This window comes from Xenopus laevis, chromosome 6S (assembly GCF_017654675.1).
Source record: "Xenopus laevis strain J_2021 chromosome 6S, Xenopus_laevis_v10.1, whole genome shotgun sequence".
NCBI classification, from domain to species: Eukaryota; Metazoa; Chordata; class Amphibia; order Anura; family Pipidae; genus Xenopus; species Xenopus laevis.
Genome location: NC_054382.1, coordinates 52,784,429 through 52,804,730, shown reverse-complemented (window position 1 = coordinate 52,804,730; position 20,302 = coordinate 52,784,429). Strand labels below are relative to the sequence as shown.

At 37.8% G+C, this 20,302-nt stretch overlaps 1 protein-coding gene across 1 annotated transcript; it reads right to left on the bottom strand.

Moving 5' to 3' along the window:
- Positions 1-540: 540 nt before the first annotated feature.
- Positions 541-19,990, bottom strand: LOC108719702 (C-C chemokine receptor type 3). The gene is given in 4 exon segments (XM_041567578.1): positions 541-2,079; positions 2,081-2,709; positions 16,554-16,594; positions 19,845-19,990. Coding segments are annotated over 2 exon segments (1,038 nt in total). The 5' UTR covers positions 2,672-2,709; positions 16,554-16,594; positions 19,845-19,990; the 3' UTR covers positions 541-1,632.
- Positions 19,991-20,302: the final 312 nt, after the last annotated feature.

The following is a 20,302-nucleotide window of genomic DNA, read 5'->3' as shown; positions in this document are numbered from 1 at the left end:
AGCAGTGATCCCCAACCAGTAGCTCGTTAGCAACATGTTGCTCTCCAACCCCTTGGATGTTGCTCTCAGGGTCCTCAAAGCAGGTGCCTTTTTTTGAATTCCAAGCTTGAAAGCAATTTTTAATGGCATAAAAACTAAGTAAAGTGCCAAGCAGACCTTCCTGTAGGCTGCCAGTCCACATAGGGGCTACCAAATAGCCAATCACAGCCCTTATTTGGCACTCTAAGTGACTTTTTCATGCTTGTGTTGCTCCCCAACTCTTTTTACATTTGAATGTGGCTCACGAGTTAAAAAGGTTGGGGACCCCTGCTATAGAGGAAGCTGACCCCTTGGTCAGGGCTCCCCTGTTTCCCAGGCCCGCGGGGTCTGCTTCCCCTATAGTTAAGCCACTGCTTTTAATTTTATAACACCTAGATCTTCAGATAGCTTCTTATTCATCTGGGTCAGAAGGGAGAAGGGAGAGATAAATCACTTCTTTATTCTATTCTTTGCAATATACTTCTTACTTCTTAAAACAAAAATATGACATATGAATGCATATTTAATAATTAAATATATTACTTTATTTAAACTTGCATACAATTAATTATTGTTAAAAGATCCTTACATAATAATGCAAAGCAGTAAAGTAATCTTTAAATAACTCCATAGTGCCACCATAACACGCCAGCATTTATTGAAAAGCTTATGATGTTGAAATCTTAGTTTGCATTGGTGTTACTGTATGAGCCATCATAACCAACATATCTAGTTACGCCACTGTTGCCATTAAAAAGTGCAGCTTCTGCTTGTGTGAAGGTACACACAGCAGAGCAGAGGCCCTATTTGTATTTACGTTTTTCTGTCTTGTGGAAACTTCTTATTTATATATTCAAAAGCAGACAGTTGCTGCCTTAACTGCTCATTGCATAAATAAATATTTCCTTTTTTCGACATACAGTACTTTTTTTTTTAAAATCAAACATACAGTACATTGAACATAAATGTACTTTATACTAGGCATTATTTGATTTACAGACACTGTGTGCAAAATGCAAAAAAAGGCTACAAGTTTTTTTTTTGCACTTTGCACACTATAGTCTGCCTTTCTTGTATTGCTGCGAGTCTCTGTTTCAAAGAGATTCTCTGATGACTGAGAAATGCCATGGGCATTAAGAAAAGCAAACATTTGGGCCTACAGATGTGACTTACACCCAAGATGTCACTGCAGTGTGCTACATATGGGGCAGAGGGGTTACCTACATATTTATAATATATAGAATATTTATAGCCCTTACTGACAAATGGTCAGTACTAACAGTCCTTCTTGTACAAGCTAGCAGCAAACTGCTTTCCATTAATTACAGGGTGAATATGCAATGCAGCTGGATATTTTCATTTTTGAGGTTGAATGCCTCTAAAATTAGAATGTATAGACCCCAGATTGACCCCCCCCCCATATGTCTATAGAAGTGATGTAAAAATGTCTATACTCTCCAATGCAGTGAATCAAATTGAAGTGCAAAGAACAGTAACATCTTCAGTAAAATCTTCTATATTTTTCAAATGGAAAAGGGTGGATCTGAATTCAAACCCTTTGGCAGGGAATATTTGCCTCATAGTGTGGAAGGGAAATTAGTCAAAGTTTTGTTTTTAAACTGCATTTAACATGCTTGTTCTAAGGCTCATATCATGCTCCATTGACATTACTCTTGGTAAACAAAGTCTCGAAAATGAGCAACTAAAATACCTTCTGAATTTGGTTCCTAAGAATGTATAAAGGAGAGGATTTGTGCAGCAGTGAAAATACAAAAGCATTTGAAAGATGTAAAATAAATAGTGCAGAATACTATAACAATTTTTAAAAGATTCAATGGTTTCTTGAAACATAAGGATCATAGTAATATTATAGGGGACCCAACAAAGTAAGAAAAGGAAGGCAATGACAAATATGAGTTTTAGAACTTTAGCTTTCCTTCGGATGTTGCATGTTGTGAGTTTTAAAGCTATGCCTATATAACAAGCAACTATAATAACAATAGGGACAATAAAAAATAGAGAAAAGTGTTTATAATGCCCTATTTCTATCCACCATTTTTTTTTGGTCATCTTCAAACGTTAATATTTCACATACAGTTTCACCACTATCAATTTCTTTTGTTGATGAAAGGATGACATCTGGGAGACTAAACATTATGCTCAGACACCAAGCAATTACACTTATATTTATTGCGTATTGGATTCTAGATCTTGAAGTAGAAGACCAAGAGTGAAGAATCATTAAATACTGATCAACTGTCATCAGTGTAAGAAAGATGACAAAACTCTGAAACCCAGAAAAATAAAAGGCAGTTGTCATTTTACACATTAGGTTTCCAAAGATCCAGGAGGAAGAAATATAGACAGCTGTGAATGGAAGGGTAACTGAAAATAAAACATCTGAGATAACTAAATTTAGGATGAAGATATTAGTGACCGTGTTGAACTTTTCCCACTTTACAAGAATAATTAGGATCAGCATGTTTCCAGTTATACTAAAAAAAAACAATATGTAGAAAACAATTGGCACATAAAAGGATGAAAACGATTGTAAATCCTCCTTCTCACAAAAACTAATTGGTAAATCTGTATTAACATCAGTGTAGTCTGTTGAGGAAATGAAATCATAATCATATGGTTCCGTGGTCCACATTGCTCTGATTAAAACAAAAGCTTAAGGGGGAAAAAAACCTGAAAAACAAAATAACGAATAGATAATTAATTATAAAAATTAGAGTAGATATCACATTCAAATTTTAGTCTTTCTCAAGTTTTTTCTAATGTAGTTGTTCTCTAATTTGATTTCCTACAAGCTGTTGTTTTTTTGCTTATTAATGTTGTTATTCATAGTATGGCTCTCTTTCAACCTGTATCTGAGGGCTCCAATACAAAACAATGAAAAAAAACTCATAAATATGTATAATAAGGAGAAAACCTGAAATTTGTAGCTAGGATAAGACTTTTTGGGATAGAACTGATTGCTTCAGATGTTTTTGTGCACATGAACAAAAACTGTTTTGTTTTTTTTTCTACAACTACTGTCAGGACAAGTCGAAAAGAACATGACTGGTGAGTATGGGATCCCTTATAACCCGTTGTCCAGAAAGTTTAGAACTAACAGGAAGACAATTTACCATAGGGTTCATTATAAGTAAATGTTTCTTTGTAATAATGAAATAGTACCTTGTACCTGATGGTAACAAATTTACATGAATCCATATTGGTTTCAAAACAATCCCATTGGGTATATTTAATGTTTAACTGATTTTTAGCAGATTTAAGGATGGAGATGCAAATTACAGAAAGTTGTCTTATCGGGAAAGCCCGAGGTTCCAAGTACTGTGATAGATAGAAGGTATAAAAATGTGTACATTTTTTTACCTATACAGATTTATATATCTTATTACAAAAGTGGAATTACACCAATGTGGAAAGCTTAGTTTGTGTTGAAAAAAAATAATAAAAATGTCCCCCAGGAAAAGGTGTGCATCTTTTCTGGCACTAAAACATTTAAATAATAATATTCATCTTCTGTAGATACTTCAGTGCGAGCATTTCATTTGGTTTGTGCCTAGTGAAAATTCGTTAGTAATGGGGAGATGCGCCATACTGAATACTTACCCCTCGCCGCAGATTCTTCCAGCGAAGTTCCACGAGTCCATCTTCCAGCTCCTCGGTAAGCTGACTGGGAGATCGGCAATTTCCGTGTAATTCCGCGCATGCGCAGTTGTCGCAAACCGGCAAACTGCTCCAACTGCGTATGCGCAGAAATACCGATCTCTCAGTCAGCTTACAGAGGAGCCGGAAGATGGACGCGTGGAACTTTGCTGGAAGAATCTGTGGCGAGGGGTACGTATGGAGTATGGGGCATCTCCCGCGGGGGGAAGGGAGTTAGCCTGGTGGGAGGAGGAAGGGTGGACTACCTGCGGTGGGGGGTAGGGGTTTTTTCCCCCACAGGTTGATTTCTCCTTTAAAGGAAAACTATACCCCCCAAACAATGTAGGTCTCTATAAAAAGAAATTGCATAAAACAGCTCATATGTAAAATCCTGATTCATGTAAATAAACCATTTTCATAATAATATACTTTTCTAGTAGTATGTGCCATTGGGTAATCATAAATAGAAAATTGCCATTTTAAAAAGTAAGGGCCGTCCCCTGGGATCGTAGGATTCATTGTACTCACAACCATACCAACAAACCATACATGTTAGGTCACATGAGCCAATTAACAGACAGAGTTGTGTCTTATGCTTCCACACTTCTTCCTGTTACAGTTAGAGTTGAAGTATTTCTGGTCAGGTGATCTCTGAGACAGAACAGAGACCATCACGAAATGGTGGCTCAAGGCAAGAGATGTAAAAGTGCAATGTTTACTTAAATATATATTCCAGTTTGGTAAGATTCTTTAATATGCCACTTAATATGATATGAACTATCTGTTGCTTAAGTGTTCATTTTGGGGGTATAGTTTTCCTTTAAGGAGTTTGGCTCCTATTTTGATTCAGTGGGCCCATTTGGTTGCTTGTAAGACAAAAAAGTTTGGTAGTGTCCCAAAAAGGTACAAGCCTGTTTCCTTCTGGTCCACTGCACATTATTTATTTTACGGGTGGCAAGGGCCTAAATCATTACCTGAACAGAATAAGGACTAGTGCTCATTTGCAGCATATTAAAGGCCCCTGACCACAGGAATAATAACTTTTTAAAGATCTACACTTATCTCCTTCCATCAAAACCAAGAAAGCCACACACAAGTTTACTTACCACATACAGTATACGTTGTGCAGATAATTCTGCAATTACACTAGACATGCTACACTTACATCCTACCCTTATTTATTTACTTAAAGTGCAGTGTCCCAAGCTAGAATTTATTTTGCATTAAATAATAAAATATCTAATGAATGTATAAAACATAAAATGACCTGCTCTGTAAACTTTTGATTATGGGCATATTCAGAAACATTGGTATATTTTCAGTTCTTGCAATCAAAGCTCAAAGATTGTTCAGGGAAACTCTGCTCTTGCTCACAATGGGGGGAATTCATGCTCCGCCACGCCACGCCTCGCTAGGCGTAAATTCGTTACAGTACGCATGGGCGTCCACAGAATTTTTTTTTAGGGTGAAGTTAGTAGCTTGAAAGAGAGAACTATTGGTCAGTTAAATTTTAAATAGCCTGATGGTGGAAAAAAATGTGGTGCAGAGGAAATAATATGAGTCATAACTCTGAGATGTGGCCATCTTTATCCACTTTACAAGCAGGTGAGTCAGTGCATCAGATGCAATGGTTAGTAACGGTAGTTTTTCTTACTCACACACTTGCATTTTCTCACATACTTGCATTAATAGTCCCAGACTAGTGAGAAACAACTGATCTGCTGGATTCCACTGCTTTTGCCTCTTCATAGGCACAGTGTTGGCCTGGGTGCATACACAGAGCAGATTTTGGATCAGGCTCATTGCAGAGACATAAGTAAGTGGGTTGAAGCCAATAAACATCATGTGTGGCACTAGCATGAGATGGACACAGATGTGAAAGAAAAAAACCTGCATTATTGGAGAAGACATTAATTTGATCCTTTCCACATTAGAGCTCCAGTAGTGGTGCAGGCACAGGCAAAGGGTGATGTTTTGGTTTGGGAAGGTTAATTACAGCTATAAACTCAATCACTTGTTTTATAGTCAAATGGCACTTCATGCAAGCAATCTGATACGTAATTTCCCAGAATAGAGTTTCAGTGCCAATGTCATGTAAATTGTCTCCATGTGGTAATAGGGCCAGCTCTGTGTATAATAGACCTAAATACCTCACAGTGTAAACAGTCTCAATTCAGTAAAGAATCCCCCAGAGCAGAGTGCAGAATATTGAATTTGTGTCAATACTTATACTAAGTAAGTAAAACACACACATGTACATGGCAGGCACCCACATACACAAGAAATTAGAAGATTAGGACAAATCTGAAGCTTTCACTGAAGATAAACATTAGTACAAGTACCTTATTCTAAACCTGCTGCTGCCTGCACAAACTGCTCATCAACTGCACAGTGTAAGAGACATACCTGCTGGTCTAGTGGGGGGACGGCAGGGATGCCCGCCGCGTCGTGCGGGTTCTGTTAGGCCGCAGGCGCCGTATCCGGATCACGTGGGCGCGCGTTAGGCCGCAGAAAACTGCAACTTTTTCGGATTTGAAGGCCTAAACCATGAAATCTTCGGATTATTGAGCAAAATCTAGCACAAATCAAGATATAAGGTTTTTTTTTTGGAAAACAGTTGAATTCTCCTAAATATAAAAATTTACATATCCCTTGGGGATGATGTAATTTAAAGTTAAAAACTGTTTTTTGTGGTGAAATTGCAACATTCATCCCTTCTTAGCCTAGTCTCCAAGCTGCAATGTCTTCACTACCTAGTTCAACTGGTTGGTGGTTTCTTTTGCAGAAAGATTAAGATAATTTAATTGCACTAGAGGTTTATTCTGATTCTCCTGCAGAATAATGGTATCCATAATGGTATCGATAAACGGACAGATTTAAGATGCCAATTTGGCCCCTTCATATTGAGTTGGAAGTTTAGCAGTACATGGAAGGGGTCCTAATGGGCCTGACAAACTGATATCTGGCTGAAAATATGCCAGATATCAGTTGTGCAGGTTTGAATATCATGTTGAATGAGGAGTGGATCAGGATGAGATCAAAATCTGATGGGTCTCTGTAGGCCCCAATGGATGCTCCAAGCGCATAACTATTGATGAAGCAGACTCCATTGTTGTGGTGGGACCCAGATCATGGGGATTTGCCACACAAAAATCTTCCCTCCGCAGCCAATTTCTAATTTAAAAATTGTGTGCTCACCAAATCAGGCAAATGGGCATGCAGACAGGGAGGGAGGAGGGGTGGGATGCTTTGCACTGGGCCCCTCCAAAGATCTTTTTGCAGGGGGCCTAGTGATAGCTAGTAATGCCCAAGCATGGATTAGTGGGCAGGCCACAGGGCAACAAGGATTTGGGGAGAGCAGGTCTCTTCCAGCGGCATTGAACTGAGCACCCGTGAAACTGGTGCTAGTGGTTGGGGATGTTTAAGTGAGGCAGGTTTAGATGGGGGCGGGTTTGAGTGCGAGTGGCTCGGGGTGTGCACCCACTGGGGGTTAGTGTGTGTGAGTCATTTCTACTGTCATGCCTCAATTCTGCCTTGTCGAAGGCCAAGCAAGAGTACTACAATAACCCTATAAACAATCACAAATCCAACCCAAGACACCTGTTTTTTATATTCAATACTCTTCTCCATCCCTCATCAACAGTACCAGTCAACCTAACACACTCTCCTCGGGACTTTGCTGATTTATTTAAAGACACAGTAGAGTCCATCCGCCATCAGATTCCTACCTCTACTTATGCAAAATAAATTCAATAAAATGAGTTGCTGTGTTCCTCAAACGACAAGTTGTTGAGGATGGAACAAAACAGGTAAAATAATATAGTGTAGTATTTCTTTTTAAAATAATTTAAACACCCTTGTGTTATTAAGTGATTGACTTAGTGATATTACACTTCCAAGAAACAGTGACTATACGCGATGCACTTAGTATATATTGCATAAGTTGCCACAATCATTCATGTGAATTTTTAAAGGATCGTGTTACTGTGTTGACGATTGTGCAACTTCCAAAACATAAATAGTGACTTAGTGTGCGTTAATTAAACACATAATATTGTGAAAACCATATCGCTGTGTTAACAATTTTAGTAAAAGTAAATTTGCTTATTAAGCCAGGTGAATTAAGGAAAATGAATAAAGGTGATAATTAGGTTCAAATAATAGTCCCCCAAAAAGCAGCAGGAGCCTCTAGTGGTATATTATACTCACAAGAGGGAATTTAATTCCGAGCAGTGTAATTAACTCTTTCTTCAATATGGATCTTCTTGAATCCTTGGTGGACATAAATAAGAGCAGCATGTGTAGGTACTTTTAAAACATTTTAATAACTAATTAAAAATACACTCACAAAATTCGCTTGATAAAAACATATATAGGGTATTCTGGAGATCTCACTGCGCTGCTTCCAATGTTAGCGTCTTTGGTTGGCCGCTGCGAGTCTGCAAATTTGCTTCTGCCGTCTCCAATGATTCAAACTGTCTCCACTAACGCGTTTCGCCTGTCGGCTTCGTCCCACTCTGGGACGAAGCCGACAGGCGAAACGCGTTAGTGGAGACAGTTTGAATCATTGGAGACGGCAGAAGCAAATTTGCAGACTCGCAGCGGCCAACCAAAGACGCTAACATTGGAAGCAGCGCAGTGAGATCTCCAGAATACCCTATATATGTTTTTATCAAGCGAATTTTGTGAGTGTATTTTTAATTAGTTATTAAAATGTTTTAAAAGTACCTACACATGCTGCTCTTATTTATGTCCACCAAGGATTCAAGAAGATCCATATTGAAGAAAGAGTTAATTACACTGCTCGGAATTAAATTCCCTCTTGTGAGTATAATATACCACTAGAGGCTCCTGCTGCTTTTTGGGGGACTATTATTTGAACCTAATTATCACCTTTATTCATTTTCCTTAATTCACCTGGCTTAATAAGCAAATTTACTTTTACTAAAATTGTTAACACAGCGATATGGTTTTCACAATATTATGTGTTTAATTAACGCACACTAAGTCACTATTTATGTTTTGGAAGTTGCACAATCGTCAACACAGTAACACGATCCTTTAAAAATTCACATGAATGATTGTGGCAACTTATGCAATATATACTAAGTGCATCGCGTATAGTCACTGTTTCTTGGAAGTGTAATATCACTAAGTCAATCACTTAATAACACAAGGGTGTTTAAATTATTTTAAAAAGAAATACTACACTATATTATTTTACCTGTTTTGTTCCATCCTCAACAACTTGTCGTTTGAGGAACACAGCAACTCATTTTATTGAATTTATCTTTTAAACGGGAAGAGGAGAGCCCGACTGTGGTTTTGCTGGACTTTGGAACACACTAACCGGGACTTTCACAATTTTGGACTTGATTTCTACTTATGCAAACAAGCTGCTCCACCCTAACCCAGGCAGGGTTAACAAGCCCAGGCAAAAGGTAGACACTAGTACAAAGGGTTAATATACAGATTAACAGATCAGGTGAAGTAACTCATGGCAACTAATTAGATGTTCGCTTTTAAACAGGAGATCAGTAAATGCTTCCTGCTGAATGGTTTCTATGGGTTATTGTGCCTGGCAAACTGAGGGCCTTTTATTACATAATCAAATGTGTGACAAGGCAAGGAAAAGTTCAAGTAAACCAGTGGTTAAAAATTGTACAAAGTAAAGAATCCAAGGGAGGATAAGGGCTTTTAGGCAGGGTCAGACAGGTAAGGGTCAATACTAAAATCAGGAGCAATAGAATAGGAGCACCTACAACAGGCAGAGTTGCCAGCAAGAATGTAGACCTGAGAAATAGCAAGGGTTTAAAGCAAGGTTAGGTTATACTGTATTTTAGTGGCAAATGCAATATGTAGATCTTAGTAAAAAAAAAAGGTGTAGGATAGAGGTAATGGCAGAAGGCTACATAGTACCAGGGTTCAATTCCAACAGAGAAATTACAGACGGGAGTCCCAAATATGGGTACCTAAAAAATTTTAGTTTAGTTTTTTTTAGTCCTGAAAAATTATGTATTACTTGTTTAAGTAAGTAATGGTAGAATGGAGTCAAACATATGACCTAAGCTCTCTTATATTATTGTTGCACCTGCCAAGAGTTTTTCCTGTCACACAGTAACTATTGTTACCAATTCTGGTATATTTATTCAACTACCTGAAAAGAGGGGATAGTAAAGATTGGTGATTTCCCCTGGTATTGAATCGAATGGTATTGAAATCTTTTTTGAATATATTAGAGAGACTCAAGTAAGTGAAGTTAAGGCATTAGCCCAAATTGTACATTGCATAGGTCTGTGCAATTCAGTTCCAAAAATTGCCAATAATGTTCTTGTTTATTTGTAGAAAGTGCTGCAGAATTATGTGTCTACAACAATTCAAAGTATAGTGCTATAGACACACCCTCCTGGCATTTCTGTAAGGGGGAGGGGTCATGCAGACCATCCAGTGCACCCCTTGTAGCACTTCTCTACTTTTCAAATTCAAATCATAGGCTTATCTAGCTAGAAATGTGTCAGGCCTTAATCCTAACTGAAGCACCTATGTATTTATAATAATTTAATAAAGTATTTCAGTTGAAACAATGCTATAACACAATTACAACAAAACAAGAACTGTCCCAGAGCAATGCCAACAACATTTACCCTTACATTGGTACACTTACAGGGAATATTATAGTCTCATAACTTTCATTATTAAACCTTACCATTTCATCATGTATACAAAATACACTTTTATAGAGATGTGTGGAATCTTAGCTATAAAGCAGAAAAGGATTGTGGCTTTCTGAGAAAAGTTTGTCACATGAGTAACAGGAAATGTAGCAAAAAGTTCAACCACAAAAGGGTCTGTAGTTTTTTTTTTTGTTATTGAGCCCTGCTTTGTGAAATATTAAACAATATTTTAATGTAACAATATGTTATATTTAAAAGGGGAACTCCGGGTTCCAAACCAAAATTTGATAAAGAGGCCCACATAACACAGAAACCCCTAATATATCTATAACAGTTACCCGTTTCTTTAAAAAGTATGAATAAATGCCATTTTCTATACTAAAATCCAGCTGTTTAAAGGAACAGTAACGTTCTAAAAATAAAAGTGTTTTAAAGTAATGAAAATATAATGCAGTGTTGCCCTGTACTGGTAAAACTGCTTTGTTTGCTTAAGAAACACTACTATTGTTTATATAAATAAACTGCTGTGTAGCAATGGGGGCAGCCATTCAAAGGAAAAAAGGCTCAGGTTACACATCAGATAGCAAATAAGCTCTGTCTGTCTAATGGTGTTATCTTTTATCCATTAGTTATCCTGCGCCATATAGTCATTTTTCAATTTCCGCCATTGCTCCCCAGCAGCTTGTTTATATGTGTTTCTGAAGCAAACAGATCAGTTTTACCAGTGCAGGGCAACAGTACATGATATTTTCATTACTTTAAAAAACACTTACATTTTTTGGTGTCACTGTTCCTTTAACAGTTCTTCTCTTTCTGCATCATTTGAAATTCTGGCAGGGAAGAAGGGACTAATAAAAAGGTATAATTAGGACAAGTCCTTTTAAAAAACTTTTTCTTGACGATCTTCCCACAGTCTCTCAGCTGCACAAAAAGATATCCAAAGGTATAAACATAGATCAGCACCTACTGCAACAGAAAAAGAAACAGAAAAATAGTGTAATATGTCTTAATATCACACCGCTACCTAGTGTCAAAGTTCTTTTGTGAGGTGTATTTTCCCTTTAAACTTCCACTCTTATTGGTGACATGCAAGAATCCCCCCAGTATTTTTCCACCACCGTTTAGGGAGGGGACTAAACACTAATGTCACAAATTGTAACAACTTCTACACAGCTTACCAGACAGCATGCAGGAACTACATAACCAGGCCCAGGTTTGTGGCAAAGCCACAAAGGACCGAGCCTAGGCGGCAAAATTTGAGGGGCGGCATGCCGCCCTTCTGCATCTAGAAGAGCACTGTGCATGCGCTCTCAGGGTGTTGCACGTGTTTGCTCTAGGACCCAGACAGCCTAGGGTCACAAAGAATTGAGATCTGGCTCTGTACATAACCCACATTGCATTTTGCTGTGATGTTCCATTCCTTATTGAAATCACATGTGCAGGGAATTATGGGGTTTGGAGGATGCAGGCTGTTGATACAAAGCCAGCTCAGCAAAGTATTCAGAAAGATCAGCAGGAGAGCAGGGGGTTATTCCTACAGTAGCACTGTAATGCATATCATTTTTGTGGGAGAAAAATTTGGGGAAGAAAAACTACAGTTAAATAATATACACATATTTCTGAAGATACTTTTTTTTCCATTTCATCTGTTTAGACTGTCTTCTTTGTGATGCAAGAGTTTGCTAATGCTAAGCCAACTTTGCTGTATTAAGGAGGATTATAGGGATTTTTGGCATGGACAACAGGGAACAGCAGGACACTTCCTGGTGTTCCACTCTAATGAAGGGCCTGATTTAAAGAAAAAAAACCTGAACTGGAATGTGCTACCATCTATACAACCCAACTTTAGGCATAGATCATAAATGTTGAAAATAGAATATAGGCATTAATGCAACACACAAAGTAAGTAAGTAAAGTAGAGTTTTCTACAACATGTTACACAGTGGCATAGTTAGTCAGTGCACCCCGGCCTTCCCGTGGGCCCCCCTCACAAATCACGCACACCAGCATGCTGTTGGGGTTCACACTTAAAAATTCCCCCTGCTTTGCTGTCCATCACAAGATTTATTATGGCTCTGGTGGGCCCCAATGGGGTGTGGGCCCTGGTGTACCCCGCAGTAATTACACCATTGATTATACATGATATTACATTATTATATCTCATATATGAATGAAAAAAACTTTTTTAGTTATGTTTGGGTGCTTTATGCATACGTACATTGTATGACCAACTTCTCAGAGACCATCCTCTGAATTAATAAGCTGTCACTGGTAGGCAGAAGTGGCAGAAGACGTGGTAGGCACTTGCCTAGGGCACAAAGCTGGAAGGGTGCCAGGCATATACAGTAACTACACTGGCCTGGCAGATTCCAACATTACATAGTTTATGACCAAGTACAACAAAACGTACATAGGGGTTTTCTGAAATGGTTTTTGAAGGTTTTATACACTTGGTAATAACACCAAGTTGTCTGCAAACCTTATTGGTTTACCAGCAAGTGACATTCACATGTCCACCTACCTTTCTGACCAATGATAAAGCAGCAATTTTATTTAAAAAAATATTCTATTATTTTAAATGTGTGTGTGTGGTTGATTTTCATTTTGATATAGCACATAAATGCTTTGCATAATTGCTTTGGTGTTGTCTTAATGAACAGGAAACATATGTGATGAAGATTGTCAGGTTTTGGGGTTTTGGTGGTATAGCTGCAACATACTTCATTATTGTGACTGATTTCACTCAGGGTGAAAGATCTATATTACCCAGTTATCTTCAAGTGGGTGCTGTTATTATCAGAAATGTTCAAGAACCTAAGTATGAAGTGCAACGTCTTGACACCTCTCCCACGCATATTATCCTACTTACTGCCACATGCTCAACATGCTCCATAAGGAAAAGCTAAAGATATACAAATTTTGTCTCTAGGCCTTAGATTACATATGACTATCATTTTATCACATACATCTAAATCTAACAGCAATATTCGAAAATGGTATATCATCTCAGCCAGATTATGAATGAAAGAACTGTGTTTAACATCAATAGTTATTTAATAACATGTTAATGGCCACATTCAGAATAATTTACTGTATTAGTGACGAATATTGTAATCTAGGAAAAGTAAGTGCACACCTAGAACTTTTTTTTAAGATAAAAATGATTAACTTTTGTCTTGAAGTCTTGAAAATGTCTTAGGAGGAGACCTAAATAGTTGCCAATTTTTAAATATTAATAAATATGTTAATAATTTTTATCTTGAACATTTTTCTGTGTGTACCTACTTTCCAGGGAGGAAAGTTTGGTGTGGGAGTGCTGACAATTACTGCAATTGCAATAGTAGTATTCAGTGAAACATCAAAGTGGTGCCCTGGGTTCAGCATTAGGAATGCTATTATCTAATATTTTAATGGCTTGAGGAAGTATTGAAATCAACATCTCTTTATTAGCTAAGTCATATTTGAAGATCCAGTATGAACAGAGCCTCTAAATTAAGTTGAATGCAAGCTTGCTACAGGAGTACTTGCTCCAAATAGAGTGCAGCAGCAAGAGTTGACCAAAATATGAATATATTATGTATAAGTGCTAATAAAAGGGAAATGAGAAGGAGAGACACATATATAAAACACAACCAAAGACAAACATGCCTAATGTGTTAATTTCAACAATTTGTAAGGGTGTGTATGAGTTGTATTACAGAAACCCAAGTTAAGTAGAGAGCCCAGAAACTCTTAGGTTACTGTCACATACAGTGTTTTTGTCCACTGGAGTAACTGTGCCAGTCCAAAGTATGTATTTTTGGTGTCAAAACCCTTCCCACTATTTGCATCCAGGAAAATAGGCAGAAGGCAGCGGGTTGACATTTTTCCCACAGGTAAATTTATGCTAACTAGCCGTAGTTAGGATGCGCAACATAGGGGTAAGTATCCTCAGCAATTTTAACTAGTAATATTATTTTGATTATCCTGTGATTTTTCTTTTCTTCTGTTACACTAGTGACAATAACTGCCCTTATTTTCTGCCGCCTGATCTGACGTCTCTTCTAGGATTCATCTTCAGGTACACTCAACATATGCTAGGCCATCTTCGTTTCTACTGACCCTGTTGGAATCTAGTGGTAACATACAAGCATCAGCCCCTACCTTGCCTGCACTGGAACCATTGTGTCAGCCCAGGTACAGGCGCACATGGTGGATTTCGGTGCTGAGACATGAGATTTTCCATTTTAGAGCTGAAATCCACCTCCAGCACCCGGGCCAATGCAATAGTTCCAGTGCAGGCAAGGAAGGGGAAGATTCTCGTCTTGTGTTTTTCAGTCCTTTGTGGCATTACCCTTAAAGGAAGGAATGCACTGAAGCAAGAATGTGAAAACTGGTATAGCAAACTTGGACCAATAAGGAGTCTTAGGTGAGGTGAGCCTGGTTGAACTGTTTGAAAAAACATATATATAAATATTTACCCATATACTGGGAAATAAAATGGTAGCAGAAAAAGTAATGTTTACAATTTATAGGTATTTACTGGTACACTGTTGCCTGAAAGGGTCAATATTTCTTGAAGGTGACTAAATGCCCCATCTGCCATTGTTTTTAAAGTAAATAGGAGGAAGTGAGGGCAGTTTTACATGTTTCCCCACTTCTTAAACTACAGGATGGTTTCTCTACCAGCAAATGCTATAAGCCCAAAGTAGAGCAGTGGTAGCGGCATAGAAACATGGGTGCAGATTTACTAAAGGGCAAATTGGCTAATGCTAGCGACATTTCGCCAGAAATCCCATCAGCAGGGAAAATGCCAATTTACTAACGTTGTAGGTGACAATTTGTTAGCGAACGGGACCATTCGCACTCTATCGCCAGATGACTTTTCACTCTGGCAAACGAGCATTACTCTGCAAATTCAGTAAAGTGCAAATTTTACTGAGCTTTACCTCTTTCACCAGGCAAACTGCTAAAATGAAGCTAGATCTTCCTCAATCTTACAGTTACATCATATCCTGTCTGCCGTAAATGCTTTAAAGTTGTAAAAAAGTTGACAACTTTTATTTAAGCGGGATTGCCTGCAAAAGTCCTAACTATTTGAACTTTTGTGGGTTAACATTGTTCCCCAGACATTTGAAGTGCATGGAACATCCGTTTTAGGGTGGTCTCATGTTTAGGGCATTATAGGATCTCTTTTGTCTTTATTCAGGTTCCTTGGACATTTGTAATAAAAAGTGTCCACTTCAAGCATTTGCACCAACATCTCTAATAAAGACGTCCATACGACTTTAATGTACCCAGCCTATTCAAATTGACCTAAGCGTAAGAGGACTAAAAAAGTTTTGCTAGGCAGAAGCAATTGCTAGCGTAATTTCGCTTTGAAACGCTCACACTGCCAAAGTAATGCTATCGAAAAGTCGACAGAGTTCAGCACCCAGGACACAACTTTGCCTTTTAGTGAATTAGCGTAGTGGTAACGAATTTTTGCCTGGTGAAGTGGTGCGAAGTGGGTGAAGTGAATCTGCCCCATGAAGTTTAGGCAGTGAACTATATAGAAGAAGCAGCAGGGAGCTGTTACCTTGTTACCTTCCCACTGTAGTGTTATTAGGCTGCTGGGCAGGAGTTTGGGAGGTTTGATAGGTTTATGGTTGCTTTATATCAAATTTCCTATATTTTAAATATAAAAAAAATATATTTGATCTTTTTGTTAGTGTTAGTTAACCAGATAGAATTTAAAGGAGAATGTTTTAAAATATTAAACAATGAAGACCAGTTAAGAAGTTTCTAAAAAAAAAGTAAATTCATAGCATACTAAAAATGAACTTAAAGGTCAACTTCTCCTAATCTTCCCTGCATCTTAAAAAAACTTTGTTCAACATGAGTTTGGTGAATAGGCTTGTGCACTTTTTGCTTGTTTTATTAAACTGAAAAAACAAACAATATTTTTTGTTATTTCCTGATTTAAGCAGGGAACTTGAGGCTACTTCATGTGTGGGCCTTACAATATTGATATTTAGATTACCAGCACACAGATAATCCCCCTACATAACAACAAAGGGAGGGGTTGTATACTAGTAATCGACTGGTATCTACCTTGCCTTTAACATTGCAAACAAATTCACAAGAAAAGCTGAAACACCCTCTATAACTCCCATCACCCACAGGACACAATTGGCAACTACACAATTGCAACACATACACACACTGTTGCAGTTATCCAAATACCTTGTAGAGTAATTTTCTACTTCCCAGTTGGTGCTCAGTATCTGCAATGGAAATGAAAACAGTTACGGTAATAAAAGTAAAACAGTTGACTCCAATTTTTATTACACTCCAAATTGTCCGTTATCAATATATAATAGTGGTGACATTTGACCTTTTGAATTGATTGAATATGTGATTTTGAAAAAAAGACTTTGTTGTGAAAAATGTTGTCCTAATCTAGTATTATTTTTTTTAAATGAGCAAGTGTATGTATTATCCTTTCTGTTTACTAGTTTATACAGGGTTGGACTGGGGTGTGTGAGGCCCAATGTCGTTGCTACCCAAGGGGCCCCCACCTTCCACTCACCCGCTACCAGCCCCTCAACCCATGCATGCTGTCCTTATACATACTTTTGCCATGCTTGGGGGAGGGAGAGCAGCAGAGGAGTGATGGGGAGGGTGGGCAGGGATCAGGTCTGGGTTGGTGGGGCGCATGAGGGCCGGGATCCACCAGGTTTTTTCCAGTGTTCTGCCTGCCTAATCCAGCCCTACATACTTACTAAATAGTACTACATAAAACATGCAGTAATCAAATATAATATTGTCAAATGCAGTTCCCACAGAGTTTTATGGCATTGTTACAAGTTTTTAGTTGGGAGATTCTATTCTTCTATTCTTTTCCTATTAAGAATCTATCATACTGTATATCTTGCCTATTAATTTGATACCTCAGAATAGAGAATATAAAACCCACAAGACACCAAAGATAGTTGATCCCTACCCCCCAAGCAGCGCTTCTTATTTTAAATGGTTTTAGTATATTTGGCATGGTGAAAATAAATATTGCTTTTTAACTTAATTGTATTTGTATGGCCATTGGTTATCTAACATTGCTTGAATTGCATTTGGAGGTTAAGTCCCATATTGGTGTGGGTATATATGGCAATTTAAAGTAAGTGTGGACACCTCCATTAATGCTGGCTAGAAACTAGCTGTTGTATCGAATTATATATGCACCTTGCCTGGGCTAAATACTTATATGATACAGAGAACATATTATGACTGTTTTATCATCAGCATTATACCCCCAGGAAGTAACAACCCATGCTATATGAGTGGTCAGAAATTAACTACTGAAGTTGTGTTAATAACCACACTTTAGAGGGCAGTTCTTTCCTAAGGTGGATGTGTCCTTGAAGAAAACTGCACTGGGATGTATGTAGCAAATCACAGCTCTGCCTTCACTGTACTGGTGCGTATGGCACACTGGACTAAAATGTGTCTCTGGATGAAATACCTCTCATCCTATGCACTGAATTTAAACTGAAGTTCCTTGCTTTGGATGAGCAATATCTCATCATTTCTACTGCCAAAACATTGCTAAAATAGTCACATAACGAGGCAGTAAATATAGAATGTTATTTGAAGGGGTCTGAGTTAGTGATGTGCAGGTTGGGTTTTCCCTGACCCTAACCTGCCCTCCCTCCGTGACTTCCAGGTTCCTTTTATAGACCCGCGCCGACAAGCCCATGATGTCATAAAAAGGGGCAGACGATAGGGCGCAAATCTATAAAAAAAGGAAGTCGGAATCCGGCAGACCGGCAGTGCAAGGTGGCGGATGGGAAGAGTAGGAACTGCAGTGCAGTTTTGGACTCCAGTCCTTAAGAGGGATATAAATGAGCTGGAGAGTGTGCAGAGATGTGCAACTAAATTGGTTAGAGGGATGGAAGACTTAAATTATGAGGGTAGACGGTTGGGGTTGTTTTCTCTGGAAAAAAGGCGCTTGCGAGGGGACATGATTACACTTTTACAAGTACATTAGAGGACAGTATAGACAAATAGCAGGGGACCTTTTTACCCATAAAGTGGATCACAGTACCAAAGGCCACCCCTTTAGACTATAAGAAAAGAAATTTCATGTGAAGCAACGTATATGGTTCTTCACAGTCAGGACAGTGAGGTTGTGATGGCTAATTCAGTTAATGCCTTAAGAATGGCTTGGATGATTTTTTGGACAGACATAATATCAAAGGCTATTGTGATACTAAATTCTCTAGTTAGTATAGATATGGGTATATAGAATTTATGTGAAAGTAGGGAGGGGTGTGTGTATGGATGCTGGGTTTTCATTTGGAGGGGTTGAACTTGATGAACTTTGTCTTTTTTCAACCCGATGTAACTATGTAACTATGTAAAATTGTCTACCTAGTCCAAGAAAATATATGTGGTGATTCTGAATGCTGCTGGTAATTGAAGCTACTCCATGTTTCGTTGCTTGAAAGGCAGATAATTGAATTCATAGGGTGCAGATTACCCTACATAACAGAAATTTGCTTAACTGAACTGGTGATCAAATTATCTACATCACTAGAATCACAAGAACTACATGGAGTTGATTCAAATTCCCTGTTTGTCTGCTCAAGAAACAACAAAAACCACAGATTTTTCTTGTGCAGTCCCATTCATTGAATTCACGTTGGCAAAAGCTAGCAAGTGGTTGGTATAAATGAAAGGAGGGTGGTGTACTGCTTTAACACAAAGATTACCCCAATACATATGTTCTTGACTAAAAACACAGCAAAAATATGCTTTAAAATTATATTAAAGCACTACTGCACAAAATACAACTTGTGGTTGTGGAACAGCTGACTAAAATGTTGCATTTTATTTCAATAACTCACTTGCTTTTACAGCCGCTGAAATTGCTATTCAGGAAATATTCAAAAGACATGAATTTTCTTAAAAAATTACTGTACACTCTTGCTTTGAGATTGGATTCAGATTTTTGTATTTTAGATTTTTTTTTTTATATATAGGATTGGTCAAGAGACATCCAAACTGAACTTTAGTTGCAGGTAGCATTTATGTCAGGATACAAAAGGCTTAAAAGCCAGAGCAAATGTAGACTTCCATGATTAAAGGCTTTAATTGTACTAACTTTATTATTAATGTGCAGCACTGTAGTACATTTGCAAAGTGCAGGGGTTGACTATTAATGCTTAAATATTTATGTATTACATTAAGCTGTTCTGTATGTTCTATATAAAGATATTGAAAAGCACTGTTTAGCAAGGAGATTGTTTAGTAAGGAAAGCTGTATACCAAATGTGCTGTAAATACTGGAAGGAAAACATTCATATATTACAGTATGTCAAACATAGTGGTGATTATAATCAACATGGTCAGGACTCTCTGACACTTTGTCTGCATTTAAGACATTTTATAATTAGTAAGTTGTTTATGTCAAAGTATACAGTATATACATTCTGAATTGACTTACATGTTGCATATAAAGGAAAACAATTATCCTACCTGTATCACCACATTCTTACATTGGGCAGTCACAGTTTTTCTTATTCAGATTTTTGAGATGTTTTATAAAATGTGCAATAAATATTCTTGCACAGTATCTTGAATGCACTGTCAAGACAGGAAAGTTGGCTTATACAGCAACACAATGTTTCTTTGGGAGGGTATTTCTGATAACTGATTTTCTTTATTTAAAATGTGCAATATCAGTAGTTTCACTTCTCCGTTAAAGCTGCCTTTGCAGTATGTTTTACTCATTGTCTCTCTTTTCAGAGAAAACTTTAGGGGTCATTACCTGATGGGCAGTGTGAAAAGTGCTAAAACCTATTTTTTCTCTATGCCGGAAAAAAATGTTGGGTTAGCAGGGGTATATGTGAAAAGTGCAATATGAAATGTGCTAAAACCTATTTTTTCTCTATGCCGGAAAAAAATGTTGGGTTAGCAGGGGTATATGTGAAAAG